The sequence below is a fragment of the Mytilus edulis genome, chromosome 2 (genome assembly GCF_963676685.1).
Source record: "Mytilus edulis chromosome 2, xbMytEdul2.2, whole genome shotgun sequence".
Taxonomy (NCBI): domain Eukaryota; kingdom Metazoa; phylum Mollusca; class Bivalvia; order Mytilida; family Mytilidae; genus Mytilus; species Mytilus edulis.
The window spans coordinates 50,957,252-50,982,890 of NC_092345.1; the positions used below are offsets into that span (position 1 = coordinate 50,957,252).

The 25,639-nt window shown below is 32.3% G+C and overlaps 1 protein-coding gene across 4 annotated transcripts; it reads right to left on the reverse strand.

Annotated features, from left to right (window-relative positions):
- Positions 1-567: 567 nt before the first annotated feature.
- Positions 568-25,321, reverse strand: LOC139512384 (uncharacterized). 4 transcript variants are annotated; one of them, XM_071299983.1, is made up of 14 exons: positions 25,200-25,321; positions 23,366-23,449; positions 21,317-21,362; positions 20,451-20,573; positions 17,107-17,140; positions 14,942-15,165; positions 14,148-14,301; positions 12,720-12,889; positions 11,346-11,633; positions 9,595-9,669; positions 7,221-7,283; positions 3,466-3,581; positions 1,453-1,678; positions 568-1,234 (listed from the first exon to the last, which is right to left on the reverse strand). In XM_071299983.1, the coding sequence occupies exons 2-13, from the start codon at positions 23,405-23,407 to the stop codon at positions 1,529-1,531; spliced, it is 1,485 nt and encodes a 494-aa protein (XP_071156084.1). In that variant the 5' UTR covers positions 23,408-23,449; positions 25,200-25,321; the 3' UTR covers positions 568-1,234; positions 1,453-1,528. The 4 variants fall into 4 exon arrangements, with proteins under 4 accessions (XP_071156084.1, XP_071156085.1, XP_071156086.1 ...); XM_071299984.1 differs by lacking the exon at positions 25,200-25,321 and having other exon boundaries at positions 23,366-23,789; XM_071299982.1 differs by lacking the exon at positions 25,200-25,321 and having other exon boundaries at positions 572-1,234; positions 14,115-14,301; positions 23,366-23,452.
- Positions 25,322-25,639: the final 318 nt, after the last annotated feature.

Here is a 25,639-nt window from a genome sequence, read left to right on the forward strand (position 1 = left end):
TATTAAGTAAACACAGATTATATAAAATATAAATGTTCACAATCATTCAAGTATGTATAGGAATGGTATGTACATGTGTTTATTTCTTACTATTTTATATCGATATAAAATTATATGTTATCCTATCCAAAATAAAGGAGGAGGAAGATTAATAAATGCAATTTTGCTTGTTTTTGAATCCTATTAATTTCATATATCAGAATTGTAAACCGTGTTTTGATTTATTTGAATAAAAATGATTTATTTAAACTATATTTGAATATGAAGTTCATCCCTTTGAGGGGGACAGTCTCAAATGTCTCATTGTCATTTTGCTTTAATAGTTTCTTTTGTTACATATTCTGACATCGGACTCAGACTTCTTTTAAACTGAGTTTTACTGTGTGTATAGCTGTGTGTTTCTTTATTCTACATTGGCTAGAGGTTATGTAATGTCGCTTTCTAAAATTATTTTCATGTATCTTTTTTTTCTCTGCAAAAATTGAATCAACAGTTTCATGGGAAAAAAGTTTGTAGCATTATGATAATTTCAAGGTGTATGGTCTGTCTGGAAATGAAAATACGGACTGTATTGATAAATAGTTTATTCTCATTAAACCATACAAGTAAGTACAAAGGTTACAGATAATTTAGAATATGCATCCAAAATATTAAACAGAACATTACCCATAAAACATCTAAAAAAGTCATAACGATCATATAAAACCACTTCAATATTTTTCAACTGTTAAAAAAAAAATATTCTAATACATGACAACTTTACATTTGAAAAAGGCCAACTTGAACAAAATGCAAAACCACACTCTTAATCGTGTGTTGCTTCCTGAAATAAAAGCTCTGACAATTGACCGACAGGCTGAACATAACTTATTTTAATGTTCATATGATGTTGAGATAAAAAACAAAGTGCTTTTGTTATTCTTGTGCTGAATCCGAAAATACACAGTGTCATTTTTATTTTGCTTATTAAAACATTTTCGGACAAAAAAAAAACACAACTTTTGGGTCGCTTTGGTCAACAATAATTACTACCATACACTAAACTACTAACTATCACGCTATTATGGTAAACCTCTTTCAGCATAATTTGATCGTTACAACAAACATTAAACAAGATGTAATATTTTATGGTTAACGTTTTATCAGCATCTTGTCTTCCAGAGTGACTTCATAAAAATGACTATAAATAGTATAGTCATGTAGTTTAGATGTTTTAGATATCTCCATTGCTTATCTTTGTTATAGTCTCTCTCTCTCTCTCTCTCTCTCTCTCTCTCTCTCTCTCTCTCTTAACATCGGAAATATAGGCCGTAATTTTTTTTATGTTTTGAGGGTGATTTCTATTAATATGAAGGAAAATCAATCCAAATCCCTTAATCATTTACCAAATGAGATCGACAGAAATTTCATATGTTGTGTTTAACAATAAACAAATCTCATTGTAACAGTTACCACTAAGCATTGGAAGATCAAACACCATTGACACATACTATGTATTAATTGATATACTAGTATTCAGTACACTCAGTTATTCAATAATATCCATGTAAAAAGTTGGTGGAATGTTTCTAGTGTTTACTCCTTTAGTAAGTATACTTTCACCATCATCATCTGGCAATTCAATTGTAAATGAATCCCTTAACTGCTCTTCAGCTTCCTTCCTTGTTGATTTGTTCTCCTGTAACAGAGTTGTACTTTTAAAACAATATTTAAATTTTACCTATAATTCATTTAAAAGAAATTGGTAAACGATCCCAAAATATAAACAAAATCGACGGTTCATTTTGATTCATAAAAGATCTAAGCAGCCGATGAACAAAATAAAATTTCTTTTTGGAAAAACTAGTATATCCTAGAAAATTAGAAGAATTTGTTTACTTTTAGAAAGTGCTTCGACATAATTTCATATCTATCATGATAAAACTATTTCAATGTGTTTTTGACCGTAAATTAGAAAAGGATAAGTTTTTATTTTATATTCTAATACGATGTAATGTATATCTTATTATCACACTGTCTTATTTTTTAAGCAAGTAACATAATAGGTATCATAAATATTTCAAATATTCAGTTTTAAATTCATTGAATTTTACGATCATTCGTCCGCTGTTAATGGTGGTTGGATATATCCATTATACATTATAGATACCACTCCATAGAAACAATTACGAAACACGGAGAGATGGCTGTGTAATGGCGATAATTGGCATTTGATTCAGGAGGAGATTCAAGGCAATTTCAAAAATAGTAAATTGCAAAATAGGCATTTCAACGATAGTGTACCTCTTGTGTGCGGGTATTTTGATTTGTTTTGTATTTCTGTTTAATACGACTGTTTGTCGTTTAGTCGTTTTCCGTTTTTTCTGTCACGGCGTTGTCAGTTTGTCATCGACTTTTGATTTTGAATATCCCTTTGGTATACTTAGTATTTCACATCTCTTTTATTTTTCTTTGTATTAAGGTGGTACCCAACACTTGAACTAAAATTAATTTGGCTCGTTTAATTTTCTTTAAATTTTGACAAAGTATTTACTTTGTCCTTAAGACAAAAATATAAAAATTTCAAAAAATTTGAACCAACCGTTTAATCAGAAAAATTACACTGGTTATATAGCAGTTTGACAAACACTTATTTTGATAATTGAGCTTAATATTACCTTAACAACACAACGTAATTAAAACGTTTTGCTGATTTTACAGAGTTATCTCCATGTAGTGTTAGGTACCACCTTAAGGTCTTTTTTAACAGTGTTTCATTGCATATCACCTTCAACTTATCTCATTTCTCTTGTCGCAGATTATTTTGTTATCTGTCCTTTATGAGATAAGGTTTTAGGTTTACTGGAAATTATACACTTTAAAGCAATTGTGTCAAATTGTGAAGTTAAAACTTTAAAGTTTCCAAAGCTTCTGCTTATAATCTATTCATACTGCTGCTGTGTTAGTTTTATTTTGTGTACTGTGAGAGAGAATGTGATTCAACACTAGTCGTTAATAAAATCAAGAAAACAGCTGAAAACCGGTTTGTATGCAACTAGAAGTCATGTTAACATTTTGTTAATGGAAAAAATAAGTCTAAATGATTAAGCTAAATCCTTTAACAGCTGCTCTTATGGCACCAATTAAACGATTTAATTTGTGGGACGATAATGTGAAGCGGCATTTGTTGAGGGAAAAACATGCTTCAAATGTCAGAATGACTAAAGTTCTATTAAAATGCTGCAAATAATCTAAAATAAATATAAATAAAAGTGTATGAAATCAAATATTGTGTACACATTTTGTAAATACTCCATAAAATACAAGATGTATTGTAACAAGTTCCAGGGGGAATGGACGGGCTTATAACTTTATACTATAATGTATCAATCATGGATTTGCGTATTTTATGATATCTTATATTTAGTCATGTATATATTGTGTTGCCGTCAAGCTCAGTAGTTTTGTTATACTTTTTTTACTTACGCCAGCAAGTGATGATTCCATATATTGAACTTTATGTACGATTGATACGACTGTGAACAACAGAATAAAACTTGCTACTGCGCCAACCACGCCCATGGTTATCGTCAATAATCGTCCTATTGAAAACAAAGAAATGTTTGATTTTATTTTGGGTGAATATCAATCTAATTAAAAACCGATCTCTCATCGCTCCTGTTTCTGATATGTCGCGTGGGAGATCTAACGAAACCCGCTTTGAGGTCACATGTGAGTGACCTCGTAGGTGTGTCTTTTTCGACCAATGAAATTGAGTCTTCCACGATCTTGGAAGTTTAACGTAAGGCAAAGGGATGTAACTCATTTTATTTACGACGAAATCGTCAGTCAAAATAATTCATAAACTTTTTTGATTGGCTTATTAATAGGTCGTCAACTCATTTGCATATCTTTATAAATTCATAACTTTTAGTTCACTCACATGTGACCTCAAAGCCGGTTTCGTTAGATCTCCCACGCGACATATCAGAAACAGGAGCGATGAGAGATCGGTTTTTAATTAGATTGGGTGAATATATTTGTTATTTTAAAAATTAAAAAAAGTCATTAATAATGTCAGGTTTGTCTAAAGCTCTTAGAAAAGAAAATAAGTATATTGTTGTTCCTGCGGACAAAGCTTCACATTATATTGTCTTTGTATGTAAATCGTACTACTACGAGTGTCTTATAAAATAATTAGGAATACATGAGCTCTCAAGTAGTCCCACATACAAAAACATATCATTTGACAAGGATGAGATGTTGGCGAATCATAAGTCCTTAATGTCTTCAGTGAACAACACATTGGAGGACTGACATTGTTTGTTTTGGATACCCAAGCTTCACAAAATCCCATACAAACAACGGTCTATTGCCGGTTCATCTTCATTTTCGACTAAAGAATTGTCCATTAGATTGACAAAAATTCTATCCGCAGTGAAAGAGGGCCTTCAGAATACGGTGAATAGTTATCAAAGGTATCAGGATTATAATTTAGTACGCCAGACGCGCGTTTCGTCTAAATAAGACTCATCAGTGACGCTCATCTCAAAATAGTTATAAAACAAAACAAGTACAAAGTTGAAGAGCATTGAGGATCCAAAATTCCAAAAAATTGTGCCAAATACGGCTAAGGTAATCTTTACCTAGGATAAGAAAATCTTTAGTTTTTCGAAAAAATCAAACTTTTGTAAACAGGAAATTTATAAAAATGACCACATAATTTATATTCATGTCAACACTGAAGTGCTGACTACTGGGCTGGTGATACCCTCGAGGAAGAAACATCCACCAGCAGTGGCATCGACCCAGTGGTGTAAAAAGTTATCAAAGGTACCAGGATTATAATTTAGTACTATTTACTCGCGCAGTGGTATTAACCATATGTGGATTATAAAAAAATCTAAAAAAAAATTCTGGATACTTTTAAATCTCGAACTTTTTCTGAAATAAGTTCTATCAACACTTGTGATTTATAATTTAATACTATTTACTCGCGTAGTGGTATTAACCATATGTCGATTCTAAATAAAACTTCTGGATACTTTAAATCTCGAACTTTTTTGAAATAAATTCTATCAACACTTGTGATTTTTCAACCCTCTATATTTCTCATTGCCTATGAGAAATAGAAAAATCGTTTATCGTTTGAATTGTAGCATACACTATAAATTTTTTAATTTGGGATACCATACGGCATATTTTATAAAATAATGAACAAAAAGGTAAACATGCTTCACGGAAAAAGTGATCAGTATGCTGGAGATTCTTATTGGCAACATATTTGTTGAAATTATAGGTTGACATTACAACAAATTGTAGGCATTACTATTGGAACGAATTGTGCGCCTCTACTTGCCGACCTCTTTTTATTTTCACATGAGTCGGAGTTCCTTCAGACACTTGTCAAAAACAAGAAGATCCAAGAAGCCAGGTCAATTAATTTCACATTCAGATATATTGATGATGTTCTTTCCATTTATAATCCAAACTTTTCTGATTGGGTTCAATAAATGTATCCCCAGAACTAGAAATTAAAGAAACAACAGACACTACTTCCTCCGCCTCATTTGTAAACTTATACCTCGAATTTGTCATACACGGTCATCTCAGTACAAGAATCTATGACAAAAGAGACGATTCAAATTTTGAAATTATCAATTTCCCCGACCTAAGTAGCAATATACCAACTTCAACTGCATATGGGATATACATTTCCCAACTTATTCGATATTCAAGAGCTTGCAGCTGATACTCACACCAGTGTCTGAGCAGAAAATTATGAACCAGTGTTATTTCAAAGAAGAAAAAAAAAGTTCATTCGAAGATACCAAAATCTTTTTAATGAATATTCCGTTTCAATTTCACAAATAATACACGATGGTCTTGAAGTATTTTCTTGTTTCTGACATTGTTTATCATCTTAATTACATGTTATAGTATTATTTGTCTGTTTGAATATTACTTTTACTGTTTAATGTATTTTTTGTGATATCCATTTGACGTTTTTCGGTACTTGTACATCCCGTCATTTTGTTATTGTGCTATAGTAAAATTTTGTATTTTTGTCCTCCATTTTTGCCTATGTGCTTTGTCTTTATGCCCTATTGTGGTTCTTTGTTGCATATTTGTTTGTTTAATGGTGATTAAGATAATAACACAATGTTAACGGTTGTATCCCTGTTTTGACCTTTTACCTATTATGTCTGTTTGTCTTATTCACACATCGATGTCAATATAATTGAATTTAATGCGACTGTCATACAAGTGAAAGGTTTAGCTAGCTACTAAACCAAGTTTAATCCACCATTTTCTAAATATGGAAATGCCTGTATTAAATCAGGAATATGACAGTTGTTATCAATTTGTTTGTTGTGTTTGAGCTTTTGATTTTGCCATTTGATAAGGGTCTCTCCGTTTGGAATTTTCCGCAGAGTTCGGTATTTTTGTGATTTTCCCCAAAGAATGTCGATTGTATGTTATAAACACGTTCTACAGTTTAACACAAAAAAACAAAATCCTTTCTAAATGATGTCAGTTTTGTTGAATTGGTGTTTTGGTCGGACGAGTTTTTCTATCTATAATGTGGCTCTTGCTAAAACTGGATTTTTTTTCTGCGTCGACAATTCTTTTATATTAAACAAAGTTGGACTTGTTCTTTCAAACTGTCCCTAATTATATTGAGGAATAGTTATGTAAAGGAAAAAAAAGTAAACTGTTTTCAATCCTTACATAAGGACAGACACTTCGATTATAAGAACTTGTACAGATCTTATGATTTTTTGTTTCGACATCTGATACACACAGCCCCTAGAGTACAAAGGTAGTTGAACAGTAACTCTAAAGTCCGGTTTTGATTGCTTATAAAATAGATGTTTATAACTCGGAAATATGATAAATGTAGCATTTGACAGATTCAGCAATATAACATAGTTTAGTTTCAATGTGATTCCTCCACACATAAAACCGTTATCAAGCAATCGATATAATATAAACACAAAAAACTATATTGAAGTACAGACAACTGTATGTTTTTTTATTGTATTTAAAAGTGAAATTTTCACGCTTGAAATTTTCTGTTTTTACACGTACGGTTTTGATGTTTTGATAACAGTCTTAGAAAACGTCTATCTTCTTTACTGATTTACAAAGATTTTTAGAATATTTTAAAACTGGACTTGTTTGTGTTGGATAGAAGCCATTATGGTTTTTAATAAGTGTAGACAAGAACTAATTCATACCTTCTGCATTGACACCTGTACTAGTTAGTTTAGTCTGAGTAATTGTTTTCCCAACTGTTGAAGCTTAAATTGAAAAGGATATTATTTTTTTATTTTTTTCCTTACACACGATTATACATGTATAAAGGTTATAATGAGCCGTTGGGCGTATTACGTTTCCGCAATTTTAGCAAATATTCAGTTTTACGTTTCCGCATTTTCATGCATTACTCTTCCGAAAAAAATAGATATTACATTTCCGCATTTTTACCTATATTTCACAGGTAAAAAAAATGGAAATAATGATACATAAGACTTTATTTTACTATAGTATTTTTTCTTGATTTGTATTTTATTATGGATTTCTTTGGTATAAAGCGAAGATATTGGACAGTTTTCTCGTTTGTTTTGTTTTACAATGTTTACATTTGTGATTTTGGTGCCTTTTATATGTGGTATGGGCTTTGCTTATTGTTGAAGGCCGAACGGTGATATATAGCTGTTAATTTCTGTGTGATTTTCTGTAGTAGTTTAGTGGTTGTTGATGGTTCAGGTCTTTACTCATATTTGATATTTTGTAAAGTGTTTTGTTATGTATAATTTTCGTTTGAATTATTTTACACTTTTCATGTCGGGCCTTCTCAAGACGACTTTACAGTATGGATTTTGTCATTATTGAAGGCCTAAAGGTTGCATATATTTGCTTACATCCACTTCACACTGATTTGAATTCCGGTGGAATATTTAACACTGGACATAAACCAAATAGCAACAAACAAACAATCAATCAATTTACAATTAAAAACGAAAAAATAGGCATTAGCGACATATTAAGACGAATAATCCCAGAATAACCCAATAGTGTTTTAAGTAGCGTTAAACACCAGACACTACTGAAGAACAAAAATAAAACACGCCCCAGGTTTACCTGGCAAACAGAAGAGACATACATTAAAAATAAAAATGCGGAAACGTACACAACCTTTAACAAAAACAATGTAAAAAAAAAGGCGGAAAAAGGTACTACATTATTGCGGAAACGTAGTGCCAAATTGCGGAAACGTAAAACGCCGGATCCGTTATAGCAAATGTGTTTTATGACTATTATATATGTTGTTGATGTTAGACTTCATCGATGACATGAAAAGGTGAAGAAAATATCAATGGACAATCAATCAGAAATCATAGTCATTGTAAGGCTACATTGTATACCGAGGTTCAAATTCAATAAATCGATTAAAAAGATACAAATCAAAATAACAATCAATCATCGAGGGAATCGCTACAACAAAACTGGATGGATCGACAAGGTAAGCATCTGCTAAAGAACGATTATTCAAAGATAATCGAACAACATCTTGGCTTGAAAAAATCCAGATAAAAATCAAGTCTACACCACCAAGATAGACCGATGTTCAAACGCGGGAGACTATGTTGCTTCAAAAGCAAAATCCGGAAATGTAAGCAAATAGTGATACCCATCATGTTACTCATTGTAACTTGAAGTAAACATACATTGAAAAAGCGCATGTAGAACATATCCCTGGTTATTTGCTACACAGAAAATAAATAACTGTCAAACAATTCTTTGTTGGCACATTTAAAATTCGACGCAACGAATTCAACTTTACAAAAAACCTTTGTTAAAATTTAAGAATAGCCTTTTTTTATTCGTCTTTAAAGTTGCATTCATGGTAAAAAAAGTTTCAATTCAACAAATTGACATATATGGGTCGGACAGCCATAGATTTTTTTAAAAGAGGTACACTTGGAAAATGGACTGTCAAAGTATTTAATATTTTAGAATATTTTGCCCAAGTCATTATGAATAGCAAAACAATAAAAGTGTTTAGTTACAGAACTGATATATTCGCTGGAGGTGTTGACATAAAAAATAAAAGAAATATTATATATTATATATTGAAATATCAAACAAACCTGACATCTGATCGAAGTTTAATTGTTGATAGATGTTTACCATGCTATATCTCCATGTGTTGTATACAGCTTATTTTTTTCCAATTTTGTTACATGATTATTACGTGAAAAACAATTCAATGTTTTAAATTGGTACGAAATACTTATTTAAAATTTAAAATTTTCGATTTGAATATTTTATCAGATTTGCCTTCTTTATCGTTTATGAGATTTGAACAGCTGTGAACTGCTGCTGTCTTAATTTAACGACCAACTAAAGGAATTATACAAAATGATCACACTTAAATCTGAAGCTAGGAATAACACTGCATCACTTTTATACCGGAGATGTTATAAAATTATATAAAAATGTACACTTTCAAAAATCCATCAATACCAACTCCTAGAGTAAAGGTTATCAATGAATTATCTACGAAATATAAACGATGCTTACACTGCTGATCAGTGATCATTGTACCTGTGTTGTAATGATTCTGGATTTGAAACTCTCTTGACTCATCCTCATTCATAAGTTTGTACTCTCCAATTGTCACTGCAAATTAATAAAGTTAAAATAAAGTTTCCTTAGCTTCTGTTCATGGATTCTTTAGTACATATTTTCAGGTACATGATTTTCTATTACATCACTTTTTGAAACATTTTGAAACCCTGTTGTCTCTGTATTTATCACTAGCAGAATAACAGCATATTATCGGTCGTCCAACTGTCTATATCAATCTGCTCAGCTCTTAATAAAACTCCATATCACGGCTTTGTGACGTCAAATACGTTGACCTGGCCTTAATAACTTTGACCCGGACATATCAGCGACGTCATAATGTTTGAACCGACGTTGATAAGTTTGACCCGAACTTATTAAGTCAACTTCCTGTTGCTGGTGAAACTAAGACAATACTTCCATAAAAACGCAAATACAGCCCGATATATCGATTATCAGGTTATCGGCATATTATATTGTAAAATATCAGCTGCTCGACATAATATGAAGGCTTTTTGATCTCGTTCGCTGCGCTTACTCGACAAAAAGCTTCATATTATGTCTCGCAGCTGATATTTTACGATATCAACATGCAGACAACCTGATAATCGGTACTTATCGTTCCAAATTTGACACCAGGTTTGGACGAATTTATGTTGCTAATTTTTTAAATTTAAATGAACACGGATGTTGTCTTTCAAGTGTTTGTCATTGTTATCTTTTTACATCTGCGTATATTTTTCTTCATCCGGAATAAATTATTGTGTTGGTCCAAGTGTCACGCTGTTGTGTTGCCGGCCTGCTTCATGATGTCTTATTTGGTCAAGTCTGTATTTAAATATGAAAACTGCTTTACGTTTATGTAAAGGCACGTGAGAAAGTAATAAATAATGATTTTTGTCGAATTTTCCAATCAAAACGCTTACATTTTCACACCAAAGAGGCCAACATAACAGATTTTTGTGAAATATAACAAATTGCTTAGCATTTCAACAAAATCTAAATCTAGAAAATCTAAATCACAGGTTTCGACAGACTTAATATTCTAGTCATGTTTGTGTGCATTACTATCCATAATGATTAATATATTGAAATAATACACTCTTTTCAAATTGTCTCCTAATGAAAACAAAAATATTTTGTTGTAAAAATTGGGATAAAAAAAATTGTCAATTTTGGTCCGAGTATATTTGCGTTCATTCGTTTTTCGTTTTGAAATATAAAAAAAAAAACTCCAGTGTTTTCATTTTTGGTTTTTGATTTTTCAAAAACCAAAAAGAATAACAAAAGTGTTTTCGTTTTTCGTTTTTGATTTCTCGAAAACCTAAACGGAAAACGAAATTGTTTTCATTTTCGTATTTGATTTCTTTAAACAAGAAAAGAAATCGACATTTGAATTCAATTTTGCTTTTTGTCCTATTAAATTCTGGTTTTACGTTGTTCAATGTTATCCTTTTCCTTTTGCAACCATTGATATTATAATATGCCAAAGTAGTGCGTTTTCATCCTTGTTTTAATTTTGTTTTTCATCCCATTCTTTGAATGTACGCGTATGATGAAAGCATTTTGTCCAATAGGCTGTATCTGCGTATACTATAAATTAAGAAGTGATTACGTGCATTCATTATTACGATTTTTGAATGATGGACAAACATGCGAGATTAATTATTACAATAAACTAAATTGTATCACAATCCTTTGTCTTATTTAAACAAATGCTTGCAACATACCTTTGCCATATGTCACCAGGAAAACCAACATTTCATCAGTTATTTCATATTTATAAGAAACAAAAACGGCTGGGTTTCTTGATTCGTATAAATAAAATTCATACGGTACTGCCAAGAATAAGCACTCGTGACTTGTCCTATTGAAGTTAAATCCGTCACAGTCAATGCCATACTTTATAATTGCAATACAATGTTCTTCACATTCGGCTGGTCTGCTGGCTATGATACTTGTCAACAGAAGTACGTCGTTAGTAACGTTATAAGTAACTTGAACAAAAGAAATTTTTTCTGGAAAACAATTATGTGTAAAATTAGAAGTAAAAAAGGTAATATATTCCCAAATGAATAAAAATATTTACCGATTTTTTCATATTCTGAGAATATTTTTTGTGACAGTCCCAATTCAGGAAATTGTAATTCATTGATTTTCGTGAGTTGCTGTCTGTCATATTTGTTTCAGTTATTTGTTTACTATAAATATGAAAGTTAAGGTGGTACCTAACACTACAGGGAGATAACTCTGTAAAGTCAGCTAAACGTTTTAATAACATTGTGTTGTAAAAGGAATATTAAGATTCTCAATGATCAAAATTGGTGTTTGTCAAATTGCTATATAACCAGTGTAATTTTGCTGACAAAACGGTTGGTTCAAAATTTTTCAAATTTTTATATTTTTGTTTATTTACTTTGACAAAATTTTATGAAAATTAAACGAGTCAAATTAATTTTAGTGAAAGTGTTGGGTACCACCTTAAGATTTCCTTTGAAATTACCACCCAATACTCTTTAACTTTATATTTGTTTGGCTTTCTAACTGATTTGATCTAAGCGTAACTGATGAGTCTTAAGTAGACGAAACGCGCGTCTGTCGTATCAAATTAGAGCCTGGTACCTTTGATTACTATTTACACCACTGGGTTAATGCTACTGCTGGTGAAAGTTTCGTCCCCGAGGGTATCACAAGCCCAGTATTTAGCACTTCAGTGTTGACATGAATATCAATTATTGTCATTTTTATAAATTAGCTGTTTGCAAAAGTATGAATTATTCGAAAAACGTAGAATTGTTTTATCCCATGCATAGATAACCTTAGCTATTGCGCAAATTTTCGAAATTTTGGGTCATCAATGCCCTTCAACTTTATGTTTGTATGGCTTTTTAACTATTTTGATCTAAGCGTCAATGGTGAATCTTATGTACACGAAACGCACGTATGGCGTATCAAATTATAAGCCTAGTACCTTTTTGTTAATACATTGGTAAACATTGAAAGTTTGATAATAATAATAAACCACTATCGCATCCTCTATCATTCACCATGATTCACGTGGATTGCAAAATTTATAAAGAGAATGTCTTAAATAAGTTAATAACCTGTTTGTTTTATGCACATAATGTAATGTAGAGGCTTTGTACAGGACTCTCTGTCCCTCTCCATATAATAAAATCCAAACGGAGGAGGTAGAACAACCCCATAATCACACATTGTTTCCTCAACGACTGCATCTGGATACTTTAATGGCTCAACCCAAAATAACACCTCGCTATAAAAAATGAAATTTCGTGTGGTTAGAATGTGTATCAATATTTAGAAAAAATGTGATATAAAATATCTACAAGAATAAACATTTTGAGAAGGAGATAGTTTTCATGGCAATTGTAAAAAAATAAAAAAATAAGTAATTACGATGACCATGTAAAACCTCACCGAATTTCCTTTGGCTTGCTTTTCTTTAAATAATATAGACCAATATAATCGCAGTACTTTCGATCCGCCTTGTAATGATAAACTTGTATTTAGATACGAATAAAATTTAGGCAACAGTGGTTTATTGATATTCAAATATAATTAATCGAGAAGAAAGATACAAATCTAGGTAATTCGAAAAATCTGAAGGAATTGGATAATTTTGTAAAAAAGGTATGATACCAGATGCGTCGAAAGCGAAAGCGTCTATTATGCAAACATCCCAATCAACGCAAATCCACAATCTGGTTTCTGAGATTATCCCATACCATGATGTAAGGTCAAATTTCAAGGTCAACGTACAAATTTTCATCCTCTGTTTTTCCCCAACCTAATACGGTGTTTGAATGATAACAAAGTTTTCTGGTTTTGGGCAGATAACTCTGTACCGACAAAATTTTAAGACTCCCATGACCGTGACACTTGACCTATCAAGTTCATTGGTCCCAGGTGTCCTTGCTGAAACATCATGGGTCTAACAATTTTGGTTTAGGTGTTAAAGTAATTTTGTCTTCAAAAAACGTTAACCCCTTATGCTCCTTACGGAAAGATCATTTGTCGTCGGTCAAAATTTACGTTGCGCCTTGTATGTTTTCATACATTGTATTATTGATCAGAAGACATAATATGCAACACTGCTGACATCTTAAGAAATAAGATATTGTTCGTTCTTGGCCTTTGATCTTGATTTGACAGAAATTGCACAGTACGAAAATTTGTCAACCGGGCAAAAATGATAGTACAGATGATATGCTTTCGAGTGGTATGTATGATTAAGCTTTATGTTAGGTGGATGCATTAACACTGAACTTATGGTTAATGCCACTCGCCTTTTGATTTGTTAGTTATGTAAGTGAATGGATGCAAATTTTAAGTTTGAGTCGTTTTCATTTTATGTAACGAGATTTGAACACTGGTAAAATATTTTCCTTTATGGGATTTTACTTCTTGGTTTAATAATACTGTTAAGCCAGTGAATTAATATTTCTTAAAACTTTAAAGTTTTGAAAGGGGTTACATACAATATTGTAAACCTTGATTGGTTTAGTTCAAACCTTTTTAGGTTTAATTCAAACGTCGATGCTGCAAAAAGTCTGACATAGTTAAAGCTACTGTCTAGGTTAATCAGTGCACTACTTTTGTATTCACAATAACTCTTTGCTTCTTTCCAATCCACCTTTTCTTGATACAACGTTATCTCCATTGAAGCTTTAATAAGGGAAATCAAATTAATAAGAATTTCGCAATACATGTAATGATAAGTTGACAATGATGTATCATAAGTGCTACTTATAAATATAATGGAATTTGATGCGACTGTCATACAAGTGAGAGGTTTAGCGCTATAAAACCAGGTTCAATCCACCATGTTCTACGTTTGAGAATGCCTGTACCAAGTCAGGAATATGGCAGTTGTTGTCCATTCGATTGAAGTGTTATATCATTTGATTTTGCCGTTTTGAATTTTCCTCGGAGTGTTTTTGTTATTTCACTTTTTTCCTATACCTATTGTTGGAACAGTTTGTAAAATTGACATACCAATTGGGGCATTCAAATTGACATATTGGTATTTTAGAGTCTACCTTGATGCTGTTCCATCACTTCAACTGGTCAATTGTCACTGATGTAGTGTGTATGAGGTAGTTATTAAATGTTTTACCAAAGTTGGGAACAGGCTGAAGTTTTTATTTCTTGATTAGGTAACATTACAAGCACAGTTTAAATTAATATGATATAGATATAGGAAAATTTGGTATGAGTGCCAATAAGACAACTCTCCACCCAAATATCAATTTATAAAAGTAATGATGACATAAAAGATATGTTTGAAGCTAGAAAAAAAAAATACCATGTACGCTGTCATCACACAGTGGATAATGAACCACTGTTTCGTTTTTACATTCGTCTGCTTCCCATCCTCTTAATGTTAAGTCCTCGTAGACAAGGTAAACACACAATACGGATTCAAGATCACTCAGGTTGTATCCAATTGTTGAAGGAAAATTGTCAGTAGATCTGGTAGCTTTTGGTGTTTCGTTGTTTACTTTGTGTATAGTCCAGATATTTTGTAAGCTATTGAATATATATAGTATACATATAATCAGCATTTGTGTGATGTGCTTAACGTTTTTAAATCAAGTTTACCAGACTATAAAACAGAATACAATTAAATAAAAAAGTATGCAAATGTAAATTTAAATCAATGACTTTTCGCCGACGCAAACATTGCATCTGGTCTATTTGGATGGACTAACAAAAAAATCATCATCGATATGGACTACACAACAAATCTTGAAATTTAACGCGTACGCCTACGTAATGCATGAAAGAGAAGAATTAAAAATTAATTACAAATTCGTAATTTTTTTCTTCTTCGATTTAAGCATAGGAGGAAGATATAAATCTCACTTTCGAACAATGGATATCAAAACTTATAACAACAGAAGATAGCAAGATACAAGAGGTCACTGAAATTTTCAGTCAAGTTAAAAAAAAGACATCACTATGACCAAAAATAAAACAACAGAAACAATACATAGCAAAGTAAACTAAATATTATGCAGCACGATCTGTGATAAGCCGTATCTGGTTATATCAATTTCGTGGAAAAGAGGATGGCATTATTTTTGACTAAACATCTTTCTGTAGTTCTGATGACAATTATATTAACAGCAGAACGGGGTCTTGCAAATATAGTAAGGAGATGTACATAATCAGTACAGTCAGTCAGACATGGATTCACAAGTTCTTAAGATCAACTTTTCAACCTCATGATTTTAAATTTTGTTATAACATCAACACTTTTAATTTTTCTATGTCTTAAAGGACCACGGATTCCAAATGACAATGTTATCAAAGTGCTGGAAATTTGTTATCGCCAATATATGTGTTTGACGTACAGGAATCATATTTAGACATGTTCAACAATAAGTCTGTATGCCATCGGGAACAGAATGGTCAACTATCCTGACCTAATTGCTTGTGTACATTTGACATTCATGCATTTGTACAAAAAACCTGTACAAGAACTTCAATTAGTTGATTAAAAACCTTCAAATTGTCACTAAATATAGTCGTTTGCTTAGGGATGTAAAGACTTGTTGCACAATCAGCACGTGTCAATTGTTTACATACACTTTCTACATTTACACGTGATCATGTTATAGGCGCTTGATTGGATGCAGCGATTTTCGACTGCAACCAATGAAAATCATTACCTTGTGTCTCCGATATTCTATCTCAATCCGCCAAGGGTGGAGAGGAGGGAAGTGGATCGTAACCCTTGGCTAGCGAAGATGCTAGTATCTATCGTCCCTCTTTTTTAAGGACATACGATACAGTTGCAGGGGAGGTAATGACGTTATTAACGTAAATTGTTATTTTCGCGACGTCAAACTGTGACATATCGGGAAAAGATGCAGTAATCGACTGTTTGTTATTATTCAAACTTATTTATCTTGAAAACAAGTTCATGGACCCCTCTTTTTAAAAATGACAATTGATTTGATAACATATGAAGATTATGTGTACCAATTTTCATGAAAACGTCAATAATGCATTTTATTTAAATTTGATAAATATATAGCAAAAAAATGACGTTTCTTTTTCTACAAAAACAAAAAGATGATGTAACATAAATCTGAAAACAAATCACACGGTAGAGCATGTTCACATTAAGCCTGAACTACAATTTTAGGAACCTCTTATTTATAGAAAATAGGACGAAACTATCTTACATGGCCAATAAGAGTTAGATTAAATACGTATTAGGTAAACAGGAAGATAAAAATCAATAAACACACAGCAAAGCATGTTCACATGAAGACTGATAACAAATTTCAGGATGCTCTTGTATGTTGTTCCTGAGAAAAAATGCGTGGGACGAACCGAAATGCGTTCGGACAGACAGAGGTGAAATAGTATACCACTCCTTCGGAGCGGGGGTATAATTATTGTCCATATCCATATTATGTATTACCAGTTTTTCTTATCTATAACAATTTAAATTCTTACCTAATATTGGATTCTGCTAAAACTTCTTGAAGATCTGTAATCCAGCAGATAGGTGCAATATATGAAGGAATTGTGCACTTCGTGTTAAAAGCACCAAATTTTGCTCAGACAATTTAATTTAAGATATGGCGGCAAGCTGAAAATATAGTTAACTTCCGGTAAAATCCAAAATGGCGGATGCATGTTAAAATTTCAACTTTTCTTAATTCTCTCTCAATTTTTTTAGTTTTAACTACAAGACCTGATGTTTTAATTGATCTGAATCACATTAATTGGTTTTCAGTATTGTTCAAGCAGCAATTAGGTGACGTTTGGTCAACTTCCAGTCAAAATTTCATGTTAAAATTGAAGAAACATGTCTACTTTTAATTTGCAAAAAGTGAGAAGAAGGATGTAATAGAATCATGTATTTATTCATTTATTTGGAGACCATTAAAATTCAATTCATATGGTGAACAATATTGTTTCATTATTATATTTGAATGCAAATAGACATACACTTTATAAATCAAGAGTCTAAATAACAATTCAAAGATGAGCTCTCAAAGATTTAAACAGAGACATCAGATGATCAAAGCCAAGGTAGTTCTTCCTCAAATGTTGTAGAGGTTTGCTTGATTTTATTTTAAGTTCTTTTATATGTTTTGGAGTTTAGTGTGACATCCATTTTCACTGAACTAGTACACAATTTTGTATAGGGACCAGCTGAGGACCACCTCCAGGTGCGGGAATTTCTCGCTTCATTGAACAACCATTGGTGCAATCAGCTGTTGTCTGCTCTTTGGTCAGTTTGTTGTCTCTTTGACATCTTCCCCATTTCAATTCTCAATGTTAAATGTATAATTTGTCAAAATATGACAGACGAATAGCTGTAATGCCCTACACCCCAAAGTGTATCAATATTGGTGCCGGATATGTTACTTTGGCGGGAAATCTTGTTAAATACATAGAACTTCGATGTTAACCGTCTATGACCAATCTGTATACACAATATGATGGCAGTGGTATTCCTTGTACCATGCAAAAAAAAAACCAAAAAAAAAACAATAATGCCACATGGCATAAGGCCTGCCACATTAACACAGAACTAAAATTAGACATCAAAAGGATACAGATGATATGTAAAAAAAACCAGGCAATCGCAGCTGCAAACCAGCTTATCATGAAAATTAGCAATGAAAGAATGTGTATGTTACTTTTGTTGTTCGTATAAACCAGATGAAAACCTCCACGAAGAAACAACAAGTAATGTTGATATCCCTTTTCGTCGAATAGAATTCTTTCATTTTACATTTATGGGTTGTTTGCCTGTGAGGGAGCTTTCACATGCTTTCAAAGATGATATAGGACCCTCGTTTCAGAAAGGAGGTGACGATGACTTTGACTCAAACTAAATGCAGATTTATAAAGCAGTAACAAGTATTCGCAGCGACATGTTTATTGTTACATTTAGGTTTGACGGTAGTTTCCCAGTGCACTGTGAGGAGAATTCTGTTCCAAGATCTCTCGTAACTATTGTTAGTTTGTTGTTGTATGGACAAGCTATAACAACCGGGTACTTATTAGCAGGAAGCACTCACGATTGCTTAGATGTTAATATTCAACCGCTACAAACGAATCCTCAACGTTTACTCTCCAAAGATCCGTCAACATGCATCTAAAGAAACCTCTTTCAAATGCACCTAGGAATAATGATTGACTATCAGACAAACAACATGAAATAAACCTGTTGTTAAGTCAGATTGAGGCACTTTTAACAGAAAACCCATAAGCCCTGCGAAGATGGATGATAGCTTGACAAGAAATTGCAAGACTTGCTAAAGAGTTTGAGAAGAGAGGCGAAAGATACCAGAGGGACAGTCATACATCGATTTCTTGATGAATAGGACACAACTGACCATGAACAGAAACTAAGTGCTCAAAACTGTTTATTCATAATGTAGCTTCTGTGATAGAAGAGTTAGGAAATCAATTTCTTGAAGACAGCAACGAACTGCTTGTTCTGTATACCAATTAAATATATAGCTCCCTCAGCAGTTGTTGATACTATTCGTCGTTCGTTGAATAGAAATAGATGGACAGTACCAGTATGAAAAGTTTATCTAAGAGGAAACTTAGACGAGTCCTTTAAACAAGAAAATCACACCCATCCACCAGTATTTAGTCTCATTTAGTTTAATACAAAGTCTTTCGAAACATTGACAAGATGTAACTATTGTAGACAATATAACGATTGACGATACAAAGAGACGTTATCAAAGGCAAACAATGCTAACCACGAAACTGATAGAGTTTCTCAGGTGTAGATAAAAACAAAGAAGATATTTCTGTCAAACTATAAACTGATGGATGAACACATTTTCGGGAAGAGAATTATTGCTACAGTTGATAACGATGTAGTAGTACTTGTTGTGTCCTGCTTTCATGTCACAAATGCAGCTGATGTTTATGGGTTTAAGGACAAGAAAACACTTCGGATGCATTTCATTTCATGAGCTTGCTAACTTTTTAGGACAAGAAAACGCATATATGCATTGGATATCATTTAATGGTGTCACAAGAGCATTCATCGTTATGAGACACCAGGATTGCGTTCAATATCGTAGCAGCTAGCCTACGTAGTGCTACGTACATGTTTGTATACAGAACTAGTAGTGTGCTAGCTGCTATCAATATCTATGTAGCAGCTAGGATAGCTTCACGTTCAATAGTCATAATCTACGTAGCCCTATGTAGCCGCTACGATATTAATCGCAGCCCTGTCGAGTACTCTGAATGTCGAAACCACTATTACACAATTAATCGAACGATTCGTTATTCTGATGTATGATCGAACAAATATATATCAGAGAAGGTCAATGATATTAAACCTTTTTTTTGACAACATTGCTTATTTTTATTTATAAATAAAATAAAATTGAGAATGGAAATGGGGAATGTGTCAAAGAGACAAAAACCCGACCATAGAACAGACAACAGCAGAAGGTCACCAACAGGTGTTATTAAACATATGTATTTCGTCTCTAAATTACGTTTTCGTGTGATATTTTTTACCGGAAGTGACAAAATTCTAAATAAAACACCATGAGGGTTTAAAAGAAATGATACATTATTTCAAATCATGAATACACAATAATATTATAGTCTACACAGCAAACTTTGACTACCAGTTGTGAGAATTAAATAACCATTAATCAGTTATCAAATGCATGTCCACCATTTTGATGATAAAACCGGAAGTGGATAAAATCAAGCTTGCCTCCATATCTAATTTTGTTTAGAACGGTTCAAACTATGTTTCTACCAATTTTTATGCTTTTAACACAAAGTGCACAATTATTCACCTATCTGCTGGACTACTGGAAAGTCTTCCATCGAATACACCAGCCGTTGACCTCGTAATGCACAGTAATCATAAGCGTTTTCCCATGTCAATTCAATCATTGCAAAATGAAGTCCTTGTTGCCCTATGAGATCAACAAAAAGAGGCTAAATATGATGTAATATATAGTTTATATATGAAAGGTATTTCAGGCTATGATAACGCGAAGATATGAATTTAGATGAAGGGTCCATGATATTCGCATATTAAAATGCAAGAGGTTGTTTGCGGGTCATGAGACAGTAGGCCAACAATACCAGTTCACCAATTATGACACTATAAATATTTTATGAAATAGCAAATTTAGCAATTAAGGAGGGGGTTGTACCATTCACATGTCTTTTGACAGCAGATCCAATGTGGCATACAAAACTCCCTGACAACAAACGCATACAGCGTGTTGTGTCGAAGTCGAAAGGAGCGACCAAAATTATTCGACTCATCCGACGTTCGACTAATTCGAGGTCGAGTGTGTCGTCATAAATTTGGAATGCTTGAAAAATGGTATCAGATATATACTTCGAACAATGTAACTGTTCAAGATATGACACTTATTGATTGAATTTTCAGTCTCCATTTTTATATAATAATTATACATGAGTACAGATGGAAATCATGAACAAACATGACATATAAAACAAATTGAAATTTGGTCAGATATTTGAATAAGTTGCAATTAGTGGAGAGCAACACTTACAGTCAAGAGTCAAGTCACAGTAGAAGTCTCTATTCATGGAAATTTCACGTAACTGTATTATGATATAAAATGATAGAGCCGAGGAAGTGGAGAAATCCTAAAAAAAAACACAATAAAATATGTGGGATTACCTTTTATAAATCTTTGGAATAAGATCCTTGTGAAGGTCAAATATATCTGAAAAAAAACCCATTTTATATGGTGCAGAGTATTAGAACTAGTACATTGACATGAATACATGTTTATGCATTGCTTTTATATATTTTTCTAATGTTTGTTCCTTGATATTTATTGAACGTAAAGGTAGCAGGTACCAGTTTTTGGTGTACTAAAACATGTTTCCCACGCAGAAATTATGTTATAGTTAAGCAATGAGGTATATAATTGCATCAAGTGGACTAACAAAAATAAATAAAAGCAAATTCAAGGCTATTATACTACATAAGTAAGTAGTTGCATACTCAGGTTTAGGATTTCCTTCACATATGGGTCCAATCAGAGGTCAAAATGGTGGTCTCCTCATTTGACAGCATACAATCAAAGTGGGGGGAAATTCAGTTTCATGTAAACAAAAATATCTTCAGATTTTGATGGTAGGGATAGGTGCGGACACAACTCTACATCATTGCATACCATTAATCTCTTGGATTTTGCTTAGATTCTTGTCTGCAATTAGGAGGATTCTGGAGGTGAGAATTAGATTTGTATAAGACCATCACATTTTTTGCCTTATTTTTAATGCATTTATAAATTTTAAAATTTCCATGCTGGACAGACACCTAAATCTTAAGGTTTTCTTTATATTCAATTTAGTACGCACACATCACAGTTTAATACTTGAAACCATACATTTTATTTGTAATTAAGCTTGGTTGATTTTTCAAGAAAATGAAATCATATCTCCATGAAATTCGCATGATTTATTGTAAAATAATTGGTTTCTGTATTTCAACAGCATACAATCAAAGTGGGGGGAAATTCAGTTTTATATAAACAAAAATATCTTGAGATTTTGGTGGTAAGGATAGAAACGGACACACGTCTAAATCATGGAATATCATTAATCTCTTGAATTTTGCTTAGATTCTTGTCTGCAATTAGGAGGATTCTGAAGGTGAGAATTAGATTTGTATAAGACCATCACATTTTTTGCCTTATTTTTAATGCATTTATAAATTTTCAAAATTTCAATGCTGGACAGACGCCTAAATCTAAAGGTTTTCTATATATTCACATTAGTACGCACACATCACAGTAACTTGAGACCATATATTGTATTTGTAAATAAGCTTGGTTTTTTTTTAAGAAAATGAAATCATATCTCCATGAAATTCTAAAGATTTATTGTAAAATAACTGGTTTCTGCCACATCAACTAATGTCAACCGTATCAGTTTCTCCTGCATTAGAATAATCACCTCGAATTGATCAAGATTAAGAGTATAATTGCTTTATATTGACAGAGGCAAAATAAGTGTAGCCTCATTGAGTTAATAAGGATAAGATAAATGCTTTATATTTTAGTTATTGTAGGAAGATAAAAATTCGTGCTCGTGATAAACATTGGAGGTAATGGGTTATAGACCGAATATGTTTTGGATATTTTTCTATTCTTAAACTTAGTTTAACGAGCATAACTAGTTTGTTCAAAGTCATTTTACTTGGTAGGGTTAGATGTCTGTGTACGAATTTTTATTTTATGAGCTAGCATATTAATAATCCTTCTCAAGTTCTGATCTAGTACTACGCGGCGAACATTTGTGTGTCATTAACGCGTTTGTTGTTCTAAATGAAACTAATAGATGTGTTTTTTTGTATGTTAACAGTTATTATTGAATCCGTTATCATCAATATTTACATCTGCATACTTTTATTTATATTGTGGATTCATATAGCTACGGTAATCTAATTCTTCCAAAACATATGTTTATGAAATTCAAATCAATTCTTAATTAAAAAAAAAATAAAGAACCGTATTAAGTTTATATTTCAACGGTAAAAAAATGCAATTAAGAACAAATCAATAATTTGTTACTTATCATAATTTGATCAAACTGATCAATAACGCATATATGCAAGTTGTTATTTAGTCTTAAATACTAGTACCCGTTTGTTTTTGTTCTTATAACTCCTAATCTTGATTCGATATTACTTATTGATAACTTCTCATAACCAACGTACCCAAATATACATGACATAAGTATTCATCCATTTATTTTTCATCTCGTTAATTTATCTGGACATGCAAGTATGTCTGTCTCATGACTGTTAAAAAGAAATATACACTTGTTAATCCATAAAAAGGACTGCAAGCAAGATTTAATATATAAATAGCACACAACAATCCGATAATATTTGCCTGTTGCCATACTTTATTACGTAATTTGTTTTGCAACTAAAAGTATAACAAAACACTCAGTGTAGAAATAACAGTCAACACTATTTTTCTATTCATAATGACCCCATACATCACACGCTATCAGTACGAAGGACACAATCTGGAATAGGACACAATTCAGTAAAGTTACAGAGCAATCGAGTTATGGTATTTAAAGATCGTAGACTGAAAACACGCCGCTAGTGAGTTACGACACGCACGGTATCGGTCAACGACCAATGATGACTGACAGAACGATCTATTTCAGATAATTACTTTAAATCTTTTTTTATATTTATTTCCATTTCATTGTTTTTCCACACGTTATCTAATACGATCCTAGTAATGGTTCACATATGGATGCGCATGTTATTCAATCAGTCTGCACACAGTCATCTCCAATAGAAGTGTATATTTATAAATGAAAAAGCATATTTATGGCAAATATTTCTTACAGCTTATTATTTATAAATTTACTGTTTGCAAAAGTAAGAATTTTTCGAAATACTAATGATTTTCTTATAAGAGTATAACCTTAGCCGTATTTGGCACTTTTATTTTAAATTTTGGGACATCATTGCTCTTCAACTTTGTACTTGTTTGGCTTTCTAACTTTGTTAATTTGGGCGTCAGTGATGAGTCTTATGTAGACGAAACGAGCGGTCTTGCGTATTAAATTATCAGCCTGGTACCTTTACAGATATATCTGGACATAAGATGAGCAAGCCTACTAAGCATTGGAAGACAGCTTCCCTGAAAACAAAATGATGACACAGATACCAACGACATGTCATAACGTTTTGTATTGGTATGTTTGTTGTTTAAAATATTGTTTTACCTGTATAAGAATATTTTTTGTAGGTTGGATCAGTAAAAAAAATTGTTAGTGCTGGTGTATTTCACTTTTTAATGTTCACATTCTTTAAATGAATGAACCACGTGTTTAAAACATGTGTAACCAGTCTCCAGGTAGCATTAATAATGGAGCTTGTCCTTTTCACTTCCAAGTCAATCATCAATGTATTTTAGCTTCTTTTGACTAAATTGGATAAAACTGATAGTTAATGAGGAAATATTATTTCGTTTGAAAAACGTTTGATGTGAAGGTTAAATTTACCCCAAGTCATACCGAATCTAGCATCAGCTCATTAGTCGGTGATTCTTTGTAACGAACCTCTCTTTAAAATTTCCGTTGATAGATTTAAGAAACTAAGATTCAAACTCCCAAAGGCAAAGCTTTCATTTGAAGGTCAATTCCCGTGGGAAAAGCTGACTTTTGAAGATCAATTCCCAGAGAAAAAGCTGACATTTGAAGGGAGTGTATCATTTTTATGTATCTTACGTCAAAATGGTCTTTATGTTAACATCATTGGCTTTGCTTTGAAATGTTTTCTTTTGGGCGTTTCTGATAAAGATGCATTTAGAAAAGTACGTTGGGTGCATAAAATTCATGACGTGTTATTTTTGTTTTTTCGCTAGGTTGATATAGGTGCTGGTAGACTATTCGTTCTCAAGGATATCATCACCTCAATGGTTAGTGCTTCGATAATTATTTTCTCTGTGAAATACTTCTCTCAAATGTTTCGTTGATGAATTCAAATATTATAAAGAAACAAAGCTCCCTCAAGGAATTCTGACCTTTGATTGGTTTTGCTGTTATTTTGATTTCTCTTTTGGTCATAATGGTCTCCATGCGTTTGGTATTTTTTAAACATCATAGGCTTTCATGTTTTTTGCTATAAGTGTTCCTGAAAGACGCTTCGAAAGCATAAAACATATAAAATGTGTGTTTGTTGTTTTTTGGGTTTTTTTCTTCTTTTTTTTAAAATTTATATTTCTATTTTCTAGCCAAAGCGCTGATAAAAGGGAAAAGTATGTCAACACACAAATGTTGTGCAAAAAGGGGATACATATAAACCTATTGTCGGTATCATGGCACCCATGGCCAGCTAAAACAAAATAAAAAAATTCCAAATAGTCTGTTCTGTCTAGCCAGACATTTTAGCACAATATTGTCAGATAAAGAGAGCCGTGGTATAGTGGTTAGTGCATCGGACTACTAACAGAAAGGTTCCTGG

Coding starts and splice junctions, on each gene's coding strand:
- LOC139512384 (XM_071299982.1), bottom strand. CDS start 23,407: ATGAAAAATAAATGGATGAATACTTATGTCATGTATATTTGG. Junction 9,670..11,345: donor CCTGGTGACATATGGCAAAG/GTATGTTGCAAG, acceptor ATTAATTTGCAG/TGACAATTGGAGAGTACAAA. Junction 7,284..9,594: donor CCAGAATCATTACAACACAG/GTACAATGATCA, acceptor TTTCAATTTAAG/CTTCAACAGTTGGGAAAACA.